General features: G+C 43.5%; 1 protein-coding gene across 2 annotated transcripts in view; it reads left to right on the top strand.

Annotated features, from left to right (window-relative positions):
- The first annotated feature begins 15108 nt into the window (after positions 1-15108).
- The window catches only part of rxraa (retinoid X receptor, alpha a), a 107792-nt gene continuing 104251 nt past the window's right edge, over positions 15109-18649 (top strand). For both annotated transcript variants that reach the window (XM_071204965.1, XM_071204964.1), the window contains exon 1: positions 15109-15406. In XM_071204965.1, the coding sequence (XP_071061066.1) occupies positions 15379-15406 (28 nt within the window). In that variant the 5' untranslated portion in view covers positions 15109-15378. The remainder of the gene's footprint in view (positions 15407-18649) is intronic.

Below are 18649 nucleotides of genomic sequence, written 5' to 3'. Positions count from 1 at the left end.
TCTTGTTCCTAGCACACACCGGACATGCTGCCACATATTCTGCCACATCTTTCCCCATAGCAGGCCACCAGAATCTGTGTTTCACCATAAAGAGGGTCCTCTTGGTTCCAGGATGGCATGAAAGAACAGATGTATGGGCCCAATGAATCACCTTAGAACGAAGTGCCCCTGGAACAAACAGGCGATTCTGAGGACACCCTTTAGGAACAGGATTCCCGCTGTTAGCCTGTTTGACCTTGGCTTCAATGGGCCAGGTCACACTCCCTATCACTCGGTCTGGCCGCAGAATGGGGTCTGGACTCTTGGGGACTGGCTCAGGATCAAACATCCTGGAGAGTGCATCAGGCTTTCCATTCTGTGAACCAGGTCGATATGACAGAGTGAACCTAAATCTGTTAAAGAACAAAGCCCATCTGGCCTGCCTAGAGTTCAAGCGTTTGACCTTCCTGATGTATTGCAGGTTTTTGTGATCCGTCCAGACCAGGAAATCCTGCTCCGCTCCCTCCAACCAGTGCCGCCACTCCTCCAAAGCAATCTTCACCGCCAAGAGTTCCCGATTTCCCACGTCGTAATTCCTCTCGGCAGAAGATAGCTTACGGGAGAGATATGCACATGGATGAAGTTTGTTGTCCTCCGCTGATATCTGGGACAGTATAGCTCCAACGCCGTCGTTGGAGGCGTCCACTTCCACCACAAACTGTCGGTGGCGATCAGGTACCGTCAGGATGGGAGCTGTGGTGAACCTCCTCTTCAGTTCCAGGAAAGATTTCTCTGCCTGTGAATTCCACACAAACTGAACATGGGGAGAGGTAAGGGCATGGAGAGGAGAGGCAATAGCACTGAAATTGCGTATGAAACGTCTGTAAAAGTTAGCAAACCCCAAAAATTGCTGAACTTTCTTTCTATTGTCTGGTGTTGGCCAATTAGCCACATCACTGACCTTAGCTGGGTCCATTTCCACTTTGTTAGGGGAAATCACAAAGCCCAAAAATGACACTGAGTTGACATGAAACTCACATTTTTCGGCCTTCACAAACAAATGGTTAGCCAGGAGTCTCTGAAGAACAAGGTGCACATGGTTAACATGAGTTTTCTCATCTGGAGAAAAGATGAGAATATCATCGAGATACACAAAACAGAAAACATTCAGAAAATCTCTTAACACATCATTAATGAGGGCTTGGAAAACAGCAGGTGCATTACAAAGTCCAAAAGGCATCACCAAATATTCGTAATGTCCCGTAGGTGTATTGAAACCTGTTTTCCACTCATCGCCCTCCCGGATGCGCACAAGGTGATAAGCATTCCTTAAGTCAAGCTTGGTGAATATCTTAGCTCCCTGTAACAGTTCGAATGCCGTAGAGATGAGTGGAAGGGGATATCTGTTCTTAACTATGATCTGATTTAGCGGACTGTAGTCAATACAGGGCCTCAATGACCCGTCCTTTTTCCCCACGAAAAAGAAACCTGCCGCTGCTGGGGATGAAGATGTCCGAATCAAACCAGCTTTGAGTGAAGAATCGATATATTCCTTCATGGCCTCCCTTTCTGGCCCAGAAAGTGAGTACAACCGTCCCTTGGGAATAGTAGAACCTGACAGAAGGTCTATGGGGTGGCAAAGAAGTAGCTCGTGTTTTATTAAACACCTCCTTGATGTCTAAATAACACGCCGGAATTTTAGCCAAATCAGGAAAGTCAGAAGGCTTAGAAAAAGTGTCAGTGTTATTGCCTGACCCCTGCTTAGAGTTACTAGATCCATGCAATTTGCTCAACCCTGTTTTACTTAAACATGAACGAGAGCACTCAACTCCCCACCCTTTAACCTTTCCTGTCTGCCAGTCAACGTGAGGGTTGTGTTTAACAAGCCAGGGGTACCCCAAAATGATAGGATGTTGAGCAGAGTTAAATAAATGAAAACTTATTTGCTCACGATGTTCCTGATCTATGACTAATACCATGGGCTCCGTGCGATGAGTAATAGTACATAAAAGGCGTCCGTCCAAGGCACTAGCCTCTAAGGGTTGATCTAAAAGAACGACCTTTAAGTTTAAACTTTTAGCCAACTCCCAGTCTAACAAACTCTCATCAGCCCCAGAATCGACTAATGCATCCTGAGTCATAGTATTATCACCAAGTTTGATTTGTACCTGCATTAATTTTCTGACTGGAGAGTCGACGGAAGTCACTCGGCTCACCAGCGTCCTCCTTCCTGCTGATGAGCCCGATCTTTTACTGAACAGGCTGCCGAAACATGACCCTGCTGGCCGCAGTAGAAGCATCGCCATTCCCGTAGACGGCGCTGACGCTCCTCCGGAGTGAATCTGGCTCTACCGAGCTGCATCGGTTCCTCCGCGGCGATAGGGGGCGCTGGTCGCTCTGGAGGTGAAGACTGGGAATTCCTCTGCCAAGCGTTGTATTCCCTCGGTAATTCCTGTCTGAAAGGTGGAGTGGATCCTGTATTCCTTCCTTTCTCCCGCTCTCTTTCAGCTAGACGTTGATCAACCCGGATAGCCATGGCGATGAGCGAGTCCACATCTTCAGGCAGCTGTAATGGAGCCAACTGATCCTTTATGGGATCCGATAATCCATGCAGGAAGGCATCAAAGAGAGCCGCTGAGTTCCACCCACTCTCCGCTGCCAAAGTACGGAACTCGATTGCGTAATCCATCACTCTCCTCTGCCGCTGCTTAATGTTCACCAGGGCTCTCGCTGCCTCTCTCCCGGGTGATGTCAGATCAAAAATCTTGCTCATGGTCTCCAAAAACAGTCTTAATGACTGACAAACAGGCGAGTTCCGGGACCACTCCGCTGTTGCCCAGGCTTCCGCTCTCCCCGTCAGATGAGAAACAATAAAAGCTATCTTAGCTTGATCGGTGGGAAATGCTGCGGGCTGGTGTTTGAAGTGGAGATCGCACTGCACCAGGAAAGGACGACAGTTTCCAGATTCTCCGGAGAACTTCTCTGGCGAAGCGAGGCGGATCGTAGGTGAATGTACGGGGACTTGAACGGGAATATCAGCAGACCCGACCCCCGCTGGACCGGAAAACTGTGCCGCAGGAACACCAGGATTTGCCACGAGATGAGTGAGTACTTCCCGCATCTTCTCAGTCAGTAGGTTTATTTCCGTTGACACAGTAGCTTGAAGGTTGTCTTGATGAACATTCAAACTCTGGACCCCTTGGTTAATAGCTGACAGCTGTTCCTCATGCTGATAAAGGAGTCTACCCTGCACGTGCAGGGCCGTTTTTAGCATTGTAGAATCGGCTGAGTCCATCTTGTTAGGTTGGTTCGTTCTGATACGATGGGCTCGTAAGAACTCAGATGCTCGATTCTGTTGCTTGGTAATAGTCTTTATTGGACAGAAACCAAAGCTATCAATGACTTCTAGGTTCTACTAGGACTCTCCATGGAATCACTAGGATCTACTAGGTACTGTAATATCGATCTCTGGTAAACAGGCATGGATCTAACGATAACACAAGACGAACCAACACCAGACAAAGGGAGAGAAGGACTAAATATACATATTAGGTAATGGGGCACAGGTGGACACAATCAGGGGCGGGAACAACAATCAGTCTAGCAGGTGCCACACGGACAGGAAGTGCCGACACCTGGAGAGAGAGAGTATAGTGATTATTATCAACAGACCGATAGACAACACACTAAAACACAACAGCTAACAGCATACTAGCACTAAACCCTGACAGCTTGGAATCACAGAATGGCTTATGAATAACACAACAATTTATATTGTAAAGATCGTTTGGCGTTTTATTACTACCCATTTTGGCTTTTTGTGTGACAGTTTGGCAACTCTACTGTCATAAAGCGTGATAATAGAAAAACAAAATCTAAGGGCTTTAGAACTGATTAATGCCTAAAAAGGTTTACATGTTACATTTCCCAACAGAGCATTTATAAAGCGTTGTTGGTGCTGTTTCCTGTATACTGTATGTCAACAGTCTGACTTCAGTATGAGGGATTATATTCCAAGCGTGAAGTAGCTGTGAAGCTGCATTGGACTCCAAGATACTGTGCAACTTCTACAGGTGCACCATAGAGAGTATCCTGACCGGCTGCATCACGGCCTGGTACGGCAGCTGCACCGCCCTCAATCGTAAGGCTTTACAGAGGGTGGTGAAAACTGCACAGAACATCACCAGGATGGAGCTGCCATCCATGGAGGACCTTTACTCCCAGCGGCTCAGGAAGAAATCCCTCCGGATTATAAAAGACCCCCCATCACCCCAGCCACAAACTGTTCTGTCTGCTGCCGTCTGGCAGGCGCTACCGCAGCATCCGGACTAAAACCACCAGACTCAGGGACAGTTTCATCCCACAGGCAATACGACTGTTGAAACAACATCCATAACATTCATCTGGCTGCTACTTAAAAAATATTTTTTAATTATTTATCTATTCAATAACTTGCATATAGACTCTTATTGCACTATTTCACTATTTCACTTTTTTTAAACTATTTTTCTTTTTGTATTACTATTTACTTGCACAATTGTTTTCTATTTATCTGTGTTTTGTGTTGCACTGTTGGAGAAGCCTGTAACACAAGATTTTCATCGGCATAACTACGCTGTAGCTATGTTCGTATGACTAAATAAAGAACCTTGAACCTTGAAGCTGCCGCGTTTGACAGTCGTGTACACGTCGGCAAAATGATGATGCATCTGTAGCCTGAATCAACATAGGAAATCCTGTTTTACTGCAAGATGGCACAGTGATGTATACAGTATGTACTTACTGTTGTATTGTATAGTGCAACTGACACAGCCGTCCTAAATGTTAGACAAAAAGTATTTCTGCTACCCTGATTTATGTGAATAGGAAACAGAAACAGTATTTTTCTCATTGGAATGTGTAGCAAAACACTTCATGCAAGGACATTTTGCACGTCTTGTCTACACATTTTAAAGGGGCCCTATTGTGCTCATTCTCAGGTGTCATATTTGTATTTTGTGTGTACTATACTGAACATGTTTACATGCTTTAATGTTCAAAAAGCACTTTATTTTCTCATGCTGCAGCAGCTCTTTTCACCTTCTGTCTGAAACCAGAGCCCAGTCTGCTTTGATTGGTTATTTTTTACTGTTGTGATTGTTCAACCGCTTTTAGATATCCCTCTTTTGGCATATCACATACATTGTGTTGAAGAGCTAGCCAATGAGGGTTATGTAGTGATGTCACTATGTTCAGGAAGTAAACTAAGGAGTCCAATGGAGGTGTTTCAGGCAGGGAGGAGGTGTGGGAGAGAAACTCCCTCTGGAGGGAACTTTGGGAATGTAGCCTTTGCAGACCATTTACATTCACAAAAACCTAAGTAGCACACTACAAGAAATCGAACAATCAAAGGGCCTCTTTAAATAAGGCAACCAACAAGTGAGTTAACATACCAACCAATTAATATACCACATTCCAAAATGATCTAACCCTAGCAAAACTAAATATACCAGCCAACCAGTTGTATCTTCAATAGTTTAGCTCTTTGAATGCAAAGTCAGTGTATTTTTCTTACATGAACACTCAAATACTTTTGACTGGCTAGACTTGATTGACCATATAAAGTTTTCAAACATTTTTACATCAGTGTCCTCAGCTGGAACCAAGAATAAGAGCCTGAGTGACAGCAAGGAGATAAAGCATATGTGTGTTTCTCTGTGAATAATGTGTGTGTATATGTGTGTGTGCTATGCCCATGCTTCTGTGTTTGTGTTGCATGCTTATGCTTGTCTCTATCCATATGTCTCTAAGCAGGTGGGTGGATACATGCATTATGCAGGATTGTGCGTCCTTTCTTCTGCACGTGGGTGATTATGAGTGTGTGTTTCAAGCGTAGTGTGTTTCCTCTGGGCAGGGGCAGACCTTGTAGGCTGGGGCTCCAACTGAAGGCTCATGTTATAGGCTGCTGTCACAGTTCACTGAAGGATCCGCTCTCCACTGACAGCACACACACACACACACACACACACACACACACACACCCGTTTTCGTCTGAAATTTCATAGATGAATTCAGGCAGCTCAATGACAACACGTCTCTATTGCCGCTCTAAACCTCCCGGCAGCAAGCAAACTTCCTTACTAAGCTGCAAATTGGCATTCTGGGACTATCGCTTCACTCATCTTGAACGAGTCTTTTGTGGTTTCAAAGCCTTTTGAAAACTTTTTTTTAATACTTTGTCATTGGGAGAAGTGAGACGCTTTTTAAAGAACTTAAAGAAAAAAGCATTTGCTGTTATGCTGAGCATATTGTGGGGGAGGAATACTGTAAATTGCTGCATGAACTGTTTACTTTTCAAACTGTCTTTATAGGTACAATACAGAGTCTAGGTTATACTTTATTATGTATTTCCTGTGTAGGAAAGGAATGGCTAAATCTGGAAGGTTCCTTGCTTCTGAGGTGTGAAGTTTTTTTTCTCCCTGCAGCATGGCCTCTTGTTGGGGGAAGGAGGATGGAGTTTGCAGGGTGTGTGTAGGGGGTTGGCGACCGAGAGGAAGAGGGTTAATCACGTTTGCAACAGGACAGGCTTCCCCTTGAAGTGGGAGACAGTGGTAGGAAGTGTCCAGATTTATGGTTCTCTGTAGCCGGTCATTGAAGCCGCCTTCACCATGGCAGTTGACCAGCAGACAGAAGGGGAGAGTGTGAGAGGAGCTGTAAATCACAGCCAGAGTGTGGCTCAGACACACACACCCACATACACAAACACATCCAAGCCCTATGCACACAGTTCACATGCAGATAATGTGTGAAGGAAGGACTGCTCTCCAGTAGTCTGCTGACAAGATAGAGCTGTTCTAGCATGGTGGGTTTGGACATAAGCTTTTACTGTTTTGCTTATGTTTCACTTTTGGAACTTGAAAATTCAGAACATCTTGAGATGTGATGAGTAAGCTAAAGGGCCTCAAGGAAATAGTGACATTTATTTTGTCAACACACAAGGGGATTACAATCATAGACACCCAATAAATAAGAACAATGAAAAACTATGAATGTATATGTGCATGCTTTATCAGATTTGTGTTCAGTTGCAAAATGCTTTGGAGAGTTCATGCAAAATGTTCTAGGTTGTTTTTCTGCCTCAACACAACCAAATGTTAATCCATAACATCAGGAATCCAACAGGAATAATTTTGCCTGGCTAATACCATCTCATGTTATTTTAGCCTCATCCAATTGGATGAAATGGGTTAGAAAGTCAGTGAGTGTTGAGAAAACGTATTTGCTAAAAAATAGCAGGCCAATCAGTCACGCCAATCTGAAATTGGCTTGGCGTGAAATGGATTGAACCAATTTCTTTTGGAACAATGCCACATACAGTATATAAAGAGTCATGAGCCAACATGGTAGCACTATCTGCACCAATATTTCTACTTTTTAGGTATTTCTTTTAAATCCTGCTAACTAACAGACAAACCACCGAAGGTCTGAGTGCAATAAAAGATGGCAGGTGTGGGATGACATGAGCGTGTGAGTGAAGGGGTTAATACAGACAAATAGCATCACTGTCACTCTCTGCAGTGCCTCCCCTGGGCTTACTAGGCCTCTCACTCACACACACACACACACACACACACACACACACACACACACACACACACACACACACACACACACACACACACACACACACACACACACACACACACACACACACACACACACACACACACACACACACACACTAATGTCTAGCTATGATATCTCCACGGGCCTCCTTTCATATACAGGACAAATGACTTTTATTTCAGGAAAGGAAAATGTCTCTTCTCCATCGCAACTGCCATGTGTGATTCACAGAGGTTTATTATTAGCTATACGGTCACTGGTGGTCCTGTTACTTCACTCTAATGTTCCTCGCAGTGAAATGAGACCCTATTTTCTTAACAGGCGGTCTGAGGATTTCTTAAGATGTAGCGTTTTAAAAGTTGTAAAAAAAACTTCCAAAACAAAGCAAATATCTGTTTATCAGAGCTTAATGTCTTTTAGCAGATGGGGTGGTCCCTTGTCATTTTTCGACTGCTGTGCCCACATGGACTCTGGCCTGGTTAGACCATACATCCTCGCGGTGGCTGTGGGGGCCCCCTCGCTGAACGTGTGCTGTACCCTGTGTGTACACAAGATCTCTGGCCTCGGTGGGGAATGTTTACCCAGCTGAAGTCCAACAGTGTTGAGCTCTCTCCCCGCTGTACTGTACAGAGTGGAGACGAAGTCACTGAGGACACGTCTATTGACCAATTTCTGATTTATGCATGCTTCTCTGGGTTCTTTAAAGCCGTATTTAAAGGTTTTAAAAGAACTCTTAACCTCCAAGATATTGATTTGTATATTAATTGCTCACCGGCACCTTGAATGCTGTTTGTTTTTTCTTGCATGGCTCCAACGAAAAATCCCAAAATTGCAAACATACTGTGCTTGAAAAAACCATCCTATCTTAAACACTTTCACATAAACAGTAATCGATTTAATCGTTTAGGCTAAAAACGCATGTGTTTGGCTAGAGAAGACTTTGGTCAATATCACAAATTGTGTGAGCGTTTGTAAACTGAATTTTCTTAAATGTTTTGCTATGTTTTGCCTTTGTTAAACGCAGACCCCATTTACTTAAAATCATCACGCATTTTCAATTTTGGATTCTTAATTCACTGTGGAAGCATGCAGGTAAAAAACCCTATCAGTTTGATGATGAAGTATTCTTTTAATGTGTCCTTTGGAAAGAGTTTTTCTTGTACTGATATTTCCTCATCTTAATGCATGCCTCACAAGCACATGTGCATTTAAATCTGAAGCACATTAATTAAAGAACGCCAGTGGAAAATATGAAGGTGCAAGAATAGACGCTTTGTCCAACCAGTGGTTTATCCCACCTTCAAATCTCTCAGCCTATAAAAGAGATGAAATGGACCACATTTTTGTTGCAGGATGCGCTCTGATTGCAAGTCAGAACACTGCAAGGATTTGGAAGCAGGATCAGAAACACAAAGCAGCAGAGCTTTCAAAGGCAAAACTGAAAGATAAAATAAAGGCTTTCTGTAAATGAGTGGAACAATGCGGATTCCGTCCTGGTCGTGGAACGACGGATCAGCTTTTTACTCTCGCAAGGATCCTGGAGGGGGCTTGGGAGTACGCTTATCCGGTCTACATGTGTTTTGTAGACTTGGAGAAGGCGTATGACCGAGTTCCCAGGGAGTTACTGTGGGAGGTGCTGCGGGAGTATGGGTCGGGTATGAGTAGGGTCTCTACTCAGGGCCATCCAATCTCTGTACTCCCAAAGCGAGAGCTGTGTCCGGGTCCTCGGCAGTAAGTCGGACCCATTTCCGGTGAGGGTTGGCCTCCGCCAGGGCTGCGCTTTGTCACCAATCCTGTTTGTAATATACATGGATGGGATTTCAAGGCGTAGTCGTGGGGGAGGGGGTCTGCAGTTCGGTGGACTAAGGATTGCACCACTGCTTTTTGCAGATGATGTGTTTTTAATGGCTTCATCGGTCTGCGACCTTCAGCACTCACTGAATCGGTTCGCAACCGAGTGTGAAGCGGCTGGGATGAGGATCAGCACCTCCAAATCTGAGGCCATGGTTCTCAGCAGGAAACCGATGGACTGTCCACTCCAAGTAGGGAATGAGTCCTTACCCCAAGTGAAGGAGTTCAAGTATCTCGGGGTCTTGTTCTCGAGTGAGGGAACAATGGAGCATGAGATGGGCCGGAGAATCGGAGCAGCGGGTTGTGACGAAAAGGGAGCTGAGCCAGAAGTCAAAGCTCTCTGTCTACCGGGCCATTTTCGTTCCTACCCTCACCTATGGTCATGAAGGATGGGTCATGACCGAAAGAACGAGATCGCGGATACAAGCGGCCGAGATGGGTTTCCTCCGCAGGGTGGCTGGTGTCTCCCTTAGGGATAAGGTGAGAAGTTCGGTCATCAGGGAGGGACTCGGAGTTGAGCCGCTCCTCCTTCGCGTCGAAAGAAGCCAGTTGAGGTGGTTCGGGCACCTAGTTAGGATGCCACCTAGGCGCCTCCCTAGGGAGGTGTTCCAGGCACGTCCAGCTGGGAAGAGACCAAGGGGTAGACCTAGGACCAGGTGGAAGGATTATATCTCTTCGCTGGCCTGGGAGCGCCTTGGGATCCCCCAGTCAGAGCTGGTTGATGTCGCCAGGGAAAAGAAAGTTTGGGGCTCTCTGCTGGAACTGCTACCCCCGCGACCCGACCACGGATAAGCGGGAGAAGATAGATGGATGGATGGATGGATGTAAATGAGTGACTCACGTGAATGTAGTCAGTGACGGTTATCACTAAGATTTGTCTTTTTCCAGCACAATTTGTCTGCGAAGAAATGTGTAACATTCAAAACACAATGGGAAAAACAATAATATTGGTGGTTCTACTGTCATTTCAAAACAGACCTACGTGGATTGAAGTGTGAATTGGGGCTCATAAGCCAAATCTTATGTAATGTGCTGTAGACCTAACAAAAGACTATTGAGTGACAGGTTGTGTGCAATGGTACAGCATGAGTTTGACATTATAAACTGTGAATCAGGCACCTGCATTCTGCACAATGTGGTCACACAGGGGCGGGTTGGATAATAAATACAAAAGATGAAAAGGGATATAGGACATTCTGAGTTGACATTTAATGATTTTGGAGTAACACAATCAAAATAAGCGGAAAAACTGAGAAATCTTATGCAATATTTGACTACCAATTAAATTGCTTCTCTGAATTGAATTCCACTCTTAACCTTCCAACGTGAACACATGCCCTCTTTCAACTCCAGAGAAAAAAAAAAAGAAAGCAAATGTTGACTACACCTTCAACCCTTTACAGAGCCATATTTCATCCTTCAATCTGTCGGCTCCTGCAGCACAGTGGCTCCATCATTGTGCAATAATGCTGGACTCAATCGTAGGTAAGAAGATGATGCTCTGCAGGGACGGTGATTCTCCCCCCCTCCATGATATAACCAGCTTCTGCCAAGTGCAGACGAGATTTATCGCCTCGTCTTTTTAAATGTAGCCAATTTCACTTTAATATGATATTAAAGAATGATGCATGCCTGAGCTTCAGTTGTTACCATTGAGGGAGTATTGTCTGGGCGTTGCAGCAGTCGAAACCCAGCAGATACAGCTGATGTAATGTTTAATATTGATAACAGCCCTGAGCGGAATGGGCTCTGATCATTTAGGAAAATATTGTGCGTTTTTTCTTTTTTTAAAATACCATTTGTTGGCCCTGTGCCTGGATTCATGTCATCCATCAGTTGGATTTGATGGGCAGATTTCCACAAAGCTCTTATCACCTCCAATGAAATGAACTCTGCCTGTGAAAACAGAGTGGTGCTGTGCATAGGAGGTGAATGTGCTTACAGTATAGGCGCTTTATTGGAAGCCAGGAACTGTTTTCTAGAAATAACCCTTTCCTTTAGTTTTACTCTGTAGACCAGTTGGTAGACCATATCTGTGGTTTTGCATGTTTCAGCCCAACTAATATACATTTGTTTGTATTTTTCCTAAGAAACACAACTATAGATTCTTCTATTTGATTTTAACACTGTGCAATAATTAATGAAAGTCAATGGCTGCAATGAAAAGATGGAACTAGAATGGTAGGAGAGCTCATATGGTGCTCCAAATACTCCTCAGATGGTTCCATTTCCTGAGTTTGAATATCATTCTTCTGACTTAAGCGTTTCTGAGGATGAAAAGGACGCTACAAAGAAGATGAGTTGTTCTTTGTGCTCAAAGTTTAAAAAAAAAATGTGTTTAAGTTCTGACGTGAGGGTTTTTCTAGGGAATTTTGCAAAACAATTGCCGATTCTTGCAATAAGATCGAAAGGGAAAGATCATTTAAATAAACATAAACTAACCCTAACCCTAATCGGTCAAATGACTGGGATCCAATCCAACATGTAATTGGGGCTTTTTTGGCCCATGCCTCAGCCTCCCACTAAGTTTCACGAAAATGGGGCCAATAGTTTTTTCCATTTTCCTGACAAACAAAAAACGAACAAAGTGTAAAATCATAACCATCGTTGGTTGACGCCATAATACTAATTATATTACCCTGCTGACAGTGATGACCAAATACATCACATCATCATTGGTGTAGGTAAAAAAGCCTCCACAAAAATGTTCAACAGGAAAGCTTGTATTTACGAAAGTTCCGCACAATTGTAAATATGAGTATGTGATTTGTATTCAAGGCACTAAAGCCTCAAACACTGGCATGGTGCTTTTGACAGTTTTCTCATTTTCTAGACACAACAGCCACATTTATGACCATGTGCGTGCTTCTGTGTGTGTGGTGGTCCCTCTTCCTGCTTCTGTGTGGGTCTCCTCAGCGTTCAGTGTGTCAGCTCTTACTGATTTCCGCAAGGGAAGTTGCCTCAGTGCTATCCTCAGACAAAAGCCCTGACCCTGGGGTTAAGGAATGTGAACCCGGGACTGTGACGATCAAGACTTTCCCCTTGGGGTGAACAATGCTGAACACCTCAGCAAACGCCCTAATGATCTCACAGGCTTTTGTGTTCTTCGTAGCACACCTTCTTCCTTGGACCTCAGTCGTGTCCACATTTGAGTGGAATCAATAAAGACAAACAAAACAGAGAAATTGAATTTCCTTATACCAAATCGACAATGTGTCTGATAACCTTCCTGAAAAAGTTATATTCTATTTTGTAGAGATTTTGCTTGACTTTAAATCCGAAAAATGTATTCCAGAGATGTATAAGTAGAAGTAGATAATCAAGTCATGGTTTTAGGTAATATCATTCTTCTGTTTTTTATCACTTTGAATTTAATATCTCGAGCTCTGGACCATTTTCTAGACAAAACAAGAGATTTGAAGACACCACCTATAACATAATGCTAATGAGCATTTTCCACAATTTTGACATTGTATTGGTCAAATAACGAATGGGAAAAACATTGAGGTGTACATTTATCCGTACATTCCTCTGGATTGGGCAGCATTGTCATTGCCGCTGAAAGAGGCCATAATCGCTTTTATGGATGAGCTTGTTGTGAATGGTCAAAGTACAAAGGAGACCAAAAGGCCCTTGTCTCATTTATCACCCATTTTAAGAGAGGGTGAAAGAGGAGCAGGCTGGCTGTCAAAGCAACCATAGCAGAGAGTGTATATCGTAACGGTGGTCTACCATCCCCTGGGGCCCATACGTAGCATAGAGCGGAGAAAAACATGGCTAAAGAGAAAGAAGAAAGAGAACCGAGCCAAGAGATATTGCAATTAAGAGTTAAGTAGACTTCGAGTCCTCCTCTTGCAGAGGAGTGAGGTGTTGAGAGGAGCCAAAACAGCCTCCAGAGGATTTATATGGATGGGGGTGAAGGGTCAGAACGCTATTAATCATGGTCCAAGTTGAGGATTAAATAGCCGGGTGTAGATTAGAGAAACGGCTTGATCGAGGTGTTTAAAAAAGACTGTTCTGTCTGACTTCTATTACAGAGTGAAGGCCAGAGGCAAAATGTCCATTCGGTGCTCTTCCCTCCCTCCTTTCCTCCCTCCCTATCTACTGAGCATTTACCAGTCAATTAAGTCACTTAACATCCCCATGCTAACACGACACTGTCTGATGATTGATTGTTTACTTGGAAGATAGATGAAGGACACATTTGCACAAAAGCGAGGCCTTGAGTAGAATAATCTGCTGGCTGCTGCCCTGTTTTTTCTCTCCTCCCACATCTGCAGACATACAACACACACTCTCTCTTACACACCTTGAAACAGTGCCCAGTCAGACCTAACTTTACTATTTTTTCCGCACAACTGCCTTTGATCTTTGATATGCCATGCATTGCATTAATTATGTATCTCGCCTCAGTACAAATGTGGCGAACACCTTCAAATGCTTAATAGGAGCAAGCTCATCACAAGGGCCTGGAGGATGGCTGCAGGAAGCGTATGTACAGAAAAACCCTACACTTCTACCATAATGCACTGCATAGGGGATTTTACAGTAGGCTATGGGGCAAAAATGTAAAGCCTGCATATGTTCTCTCCTTCAATCTCAGCCAAAGATGGGACATTTGTTCCTTCTTTTGAAAAATGTGCCTTTTTCTGTGTATGCAAGATGGGTGTGGCTTGAGTTAGACATAAACTTTCATGTGTAGAAAAAATATAGCAGCAAGAACAATGACAGAGATCTCATACAGCATCTAATGCAGGGAGATTTATGCAAATCGAGCGTGCCGTGAAGCTATAGCCGGGGGGGGCTTATGTGAATCTGCAACCAAACTTTTATCCCTCTGCAAAAAAAATCATATCTCTTTTTTGTGCAATGTTGGCAGATCACCGTATGAATTTAGTAAGTATTAGCAGATGTAGAGTGGGGACTTGAAAATGAAACTGTTTAACGTTTTAGCTTGTGCAACTTTCTCGTGTTGGATTACCTTTTTCTCTGTATTACCCAACATTATTGTTAGGAATGGGTTATGCTTTAGTCTTACTGTAAATCTGGTGACAAGATTGTAAACAAATTGTTTCTACCCTGCTTAGGAAAGATTAATGTATGTGAGACACCACAAAGACAAGCCCCCATCTTTTTTTTGATGATACATCTGAATCTGTTTAATCTGTTAAACTAAATTGCAAATATGTTGGCACAACTTCATATCACATTCTTGGTTTTTCAATTATATATATATATTAGATATATTTCTATACTTCTCCAATCAGGTCTCCAGTTAGACGTGAGTTTCATATGTGAATTTGACACCAGCTTCTATGAGCTTTTAGAGATATAGGCCAATTGCTACAGTGGTGAAAATACAGTTGAAACATCTATCTAGAGAGCTAACAGCCCTGCTTCAACAGATGTGACCAGGTTAAAATAACAGGAGATAAGCAGTGAAAAGAATAAGTAGCCTAGCTTCTGCTACACATAAGGTAGGCTACAACAACCAATACTTTGAGGACATCTGTAGACTTGTAATATGTATGAGGAAATGCAATGCGTGTTTATATTTTAATCATTTTGCGTGGTTAATTTCATGACGAGTCTATGTGGCGTCGCTGCAGCTCGGCATACGTTGGTGGGAGTACCCCCTGCACAGGTCCCTTTTGCAGTGCATATCCAGTAGTTGGAGTTGTTGTACACACCGGGGCATGAGAGTGAGAGGAGAGGAGCGATAGCGCAGTAGCTGAGTGAGCAAACAGAGGTAGACACATTAGGTTATCTATTGAGACTTATCACACATCGACCTGTCACTTTTTACCGCTTCGTGCACGGTCTACTTGAAGAGGCGGAGAGAAGCAGCAGCAGCAGCCCGGTCCGGTGTGCTCGAGCAGCCGTCTGTGAGAAACTCCCAAACGCGGTCGTCTCAGCTGGCATGAGCTAACCTACCAGACAGACATGGAAACCAAACCGTTCCTGTCATTGGGTCAGTTTGTTTGTTTAATAACTTGTTCTGTTTTTGATGGTGTGAAACGTGTTTTAGCGCAGTTTTTCTTCTTCTTCTGTGGTGCCTCTTTTTCAATGTTGACAGAAGCGAGTTGCCAAATGTTTTCAACATGTTTGGAGCGGTTAACGAGCTTTACTGAATATTGTTTCCATTTCTTTATTTTATTTAATTAAAAGCAGATACTTGCCCTTTATGTTGCATGTTCTAATTTTGATATTTGAGGTGATGACATATCGCTTTGATGCGGAGTGACATCTAAGCTGTGCGCATACCTCGCGTGCGCTGCAGTTAAATGTCATAGTCGCATTAACTTTGTTTAAAACTTTATTTTAATATACGTAGCTCCCGTGAGGAAACGTGCAAACCGAGATACAGTTGTGTGTGTCAGCATTTGCTTTCGAGAGGGACTTGATGTAAACACAATTGCAGAAAAAACAGTTTGAACTTGTACGAGCAGTTGCCTTTTTTAAATAGTTTTTTTAGCATGTTTAAGCTAGATTTAGTGCCGTGTGCAAGTTGTATGAGGTTTAGTCACCTGGTATGCTACAACGTTGCTTAATGTTAAAGATATGTATGGACGCCTTTTTAAAGCTTTTTGTTGTCTTTCACGTGACTTTGTTTAACTTACTTCCGTTTGTCCTTGCATGTGTTGCCAAGTTGTTTGAAAATGTGCTCAAGTAGCAAAATAAATGTCTATAAAATTGTGCTCAAATGAAGCTGCTTGACTTGTTGAGGACAGTCTGAGTTTCTCTCTTAAAACTAAAGATTAAGTCAAAAACAGGTCACACAGTGGTGTAGTTTCTGAGCTTTGTGTGGATACAAATAATCAATGTAACTACGAAAAGTCACAAGCTATGACTTATTTGGTGATTTGACATGTTTAGGAGGGGGGCAGGAACTTTGACATTCATTTTTCATGCCTACTTTCCCAAAAAGTAAAGACTTACAGCAAAAATGGGGCATTTACACATCTGCCACATTATCAAATGGTAACATGTTTGAATTTCCAGTGAAAGTTCAACAATAATCTGCATAACATATGAATGACTGTTTTGCAACCGTTCATCTTATTTGCCAAATCGAATTTTTGTTAAGGGCTCCTTTCAAATTCCACTTTAAACACACAGTGTCACACACGAGCACACCACACTGTAAATTATTAATGCCGAGCTGCTACTGTGAGTTTGTCAAAGTGAACAGAGCAGACCCTTCTCCCCTGCAGCACAGATACAGTACAGAGCTGCAGGCCGACCCTGTTATTGTGTCTGCTTTTCTTTCATGAGGGCGTCACATTACACCTCGACACGTATCATCAGCTGCCTATATGCACCGTGGAGATTCACTGGGACTTCTGAGACGCCGGGGCCGGCTTTCTTCTTCTGTTACTGGGCCATGCTCGCTGACACCGTCGCCCCACAACGCCCTTTATGTGGCTTCCCAGAAATACTCACTACACACACTGACGGGCTGTTATTACAGGTGCAACGTATTGTATGTCCGCGCCGAAAGTGATTCAAGTTTCACTCGGACTAAATGTACACCAGAGTAGCTCATGCGGACACTTGACAGCAGCCTTATCTGTGGTTGGTGAAAGGCTCAACACTTAATTGTTTTAAATGACGAGGAACACTTTCTTCCAGCAGTGTTGGATCTCATCTTTCCCTCCCAGCTATGCAACATGCTGTGTCAGCAGCTTTTTCATCGCATAATCTGTGAGCCCTTAAATCTCCATTTATATTTAAACTTAAAGGTCCACTTTGAGTGCTGATTGGTAATTGCCACTTCAAGGACGCCGCTATCTGCAGAGTCCTTGAACGTATCGATTAGCCGCTCACTCAGTGTAATCATATGTCTTGCTGCATTAGAAATTCTGACATGCAACTGTTTGAAATGTCAGTGGGTACGTTTTACAATTATGGATCTATTGTTGGACGTAATGACGACACCCCCCACCCCGCCACCCTTTGGCACGGTTATGCTCAGGACTGTATGGTGATGTGCGGCCTTCATTTCTGACATAAAGCTATGAAGACTGAAGGGATGACATTGAAAGGAGAATGTGTCCTCCTGTCAGAGCAATATGAGGCGGATCATAACAGTGTCAGTGGAATAAACAGTGTTACTAAGGAAAGAAAAGCAGAGTTTTTTAATTTGAGGAGAAAAGCCTGTAAATCAGTCAAATTGGAATTTATTTGGTTGATTGTTATGCAGGCAATATGACATTTCCCCAGTTGAAAGATCACATTTCTGGCTTTTATTGAATTTAACCTTATCCAATTGAGGGAGCTAAGGATTGTTTTGATCGTAAAGCTGTCAGAGACAAATTCACAACACATGACTACAATTGTACAGCCGTCATTTAAACATAAATGTATGATTGAAACATGTTGCATTCCGAAGATCTTTGTTAAAGAGTGACATGCACAACTTATTAGAAAACCAGTTTTTCTCTCATGATCACTGATTCACATTTGTTTGATGCAATTTAAGCTACAAGACTTTCTTTGTTGATGTTTTGCCACTAATTTACTATATTGAACAGTTACTTTTGCCACCCGCTAAAGAGGTGTGATGTGCCTTCTGTTTGGGGGAACATGCCCAGCATACACACACACACAGACAGACACACAGACAGACACACACACAGACAGACACACAGACAGACAGACACACACACAGACAGACAGACGCTCCCAGAATCAATGAAGTTCATGGTCTTTGATGAGAAAGTGAGTTTCATGGCGGTGTGTGTGTGTGTGTGGGAGAGAGACATTCCTTTTCTGGCAGTAACTCAGGAACAAAGGTATTACAGGGAGAGGGTGTGTGTGTTGCCGGGAGTGGTGTGTGTGGTGGGAGTGAGCTGGTGGAATTACACCGCCGAAAGCATTTGGCCAAGTTTGTCTTTTTACGGCCGTCCAGTTTTGTGTTCCTGATGTGATGCTTTTGCTCCCCTTTTGAGAAAAGGGGGCTGCAGCTGTCATTTTTATTGGAGGAGTTTTACAGCGAGACTTAATGGCTTAAAGTGACAGCTCTCTCCCCCTCTCCTTTCTCCTTTTTTTTCTCTCTCCCATTCTCAGCCACGAGGCCTTTTACTCAAGCAAATCAAAGGAAATGTGCCTTCCATGTGCCCACCCTCCACTTTCCCACCCCTCACCCCTGCCAAAGCAAACTGTACGAGAGAAAAAAAAAAGATGTACTCTCCAATTACGAACACAGCGAGTG

The sequence above is a fragment of the Pseudochaenichthys georgianus genome, chromosome 12 (assembly GCF_902827115.2).
Source record: "Pseudochaenichthys georgianus chromosome 12, fPseGeo1.2, whole genome shotgun sequence".
Lineage (NCBI taxonomy): Eukaryota > Metazoa > Chordata > Actinopteri > Perciformes > Channichthyidae > Pseudochaenichthys > Pseudochaenichthys georgianus.
Note: the sequence above shows the minus strand (reverse complement) of the source record. Positions and strands in the feature narration are given on the sequence as shown.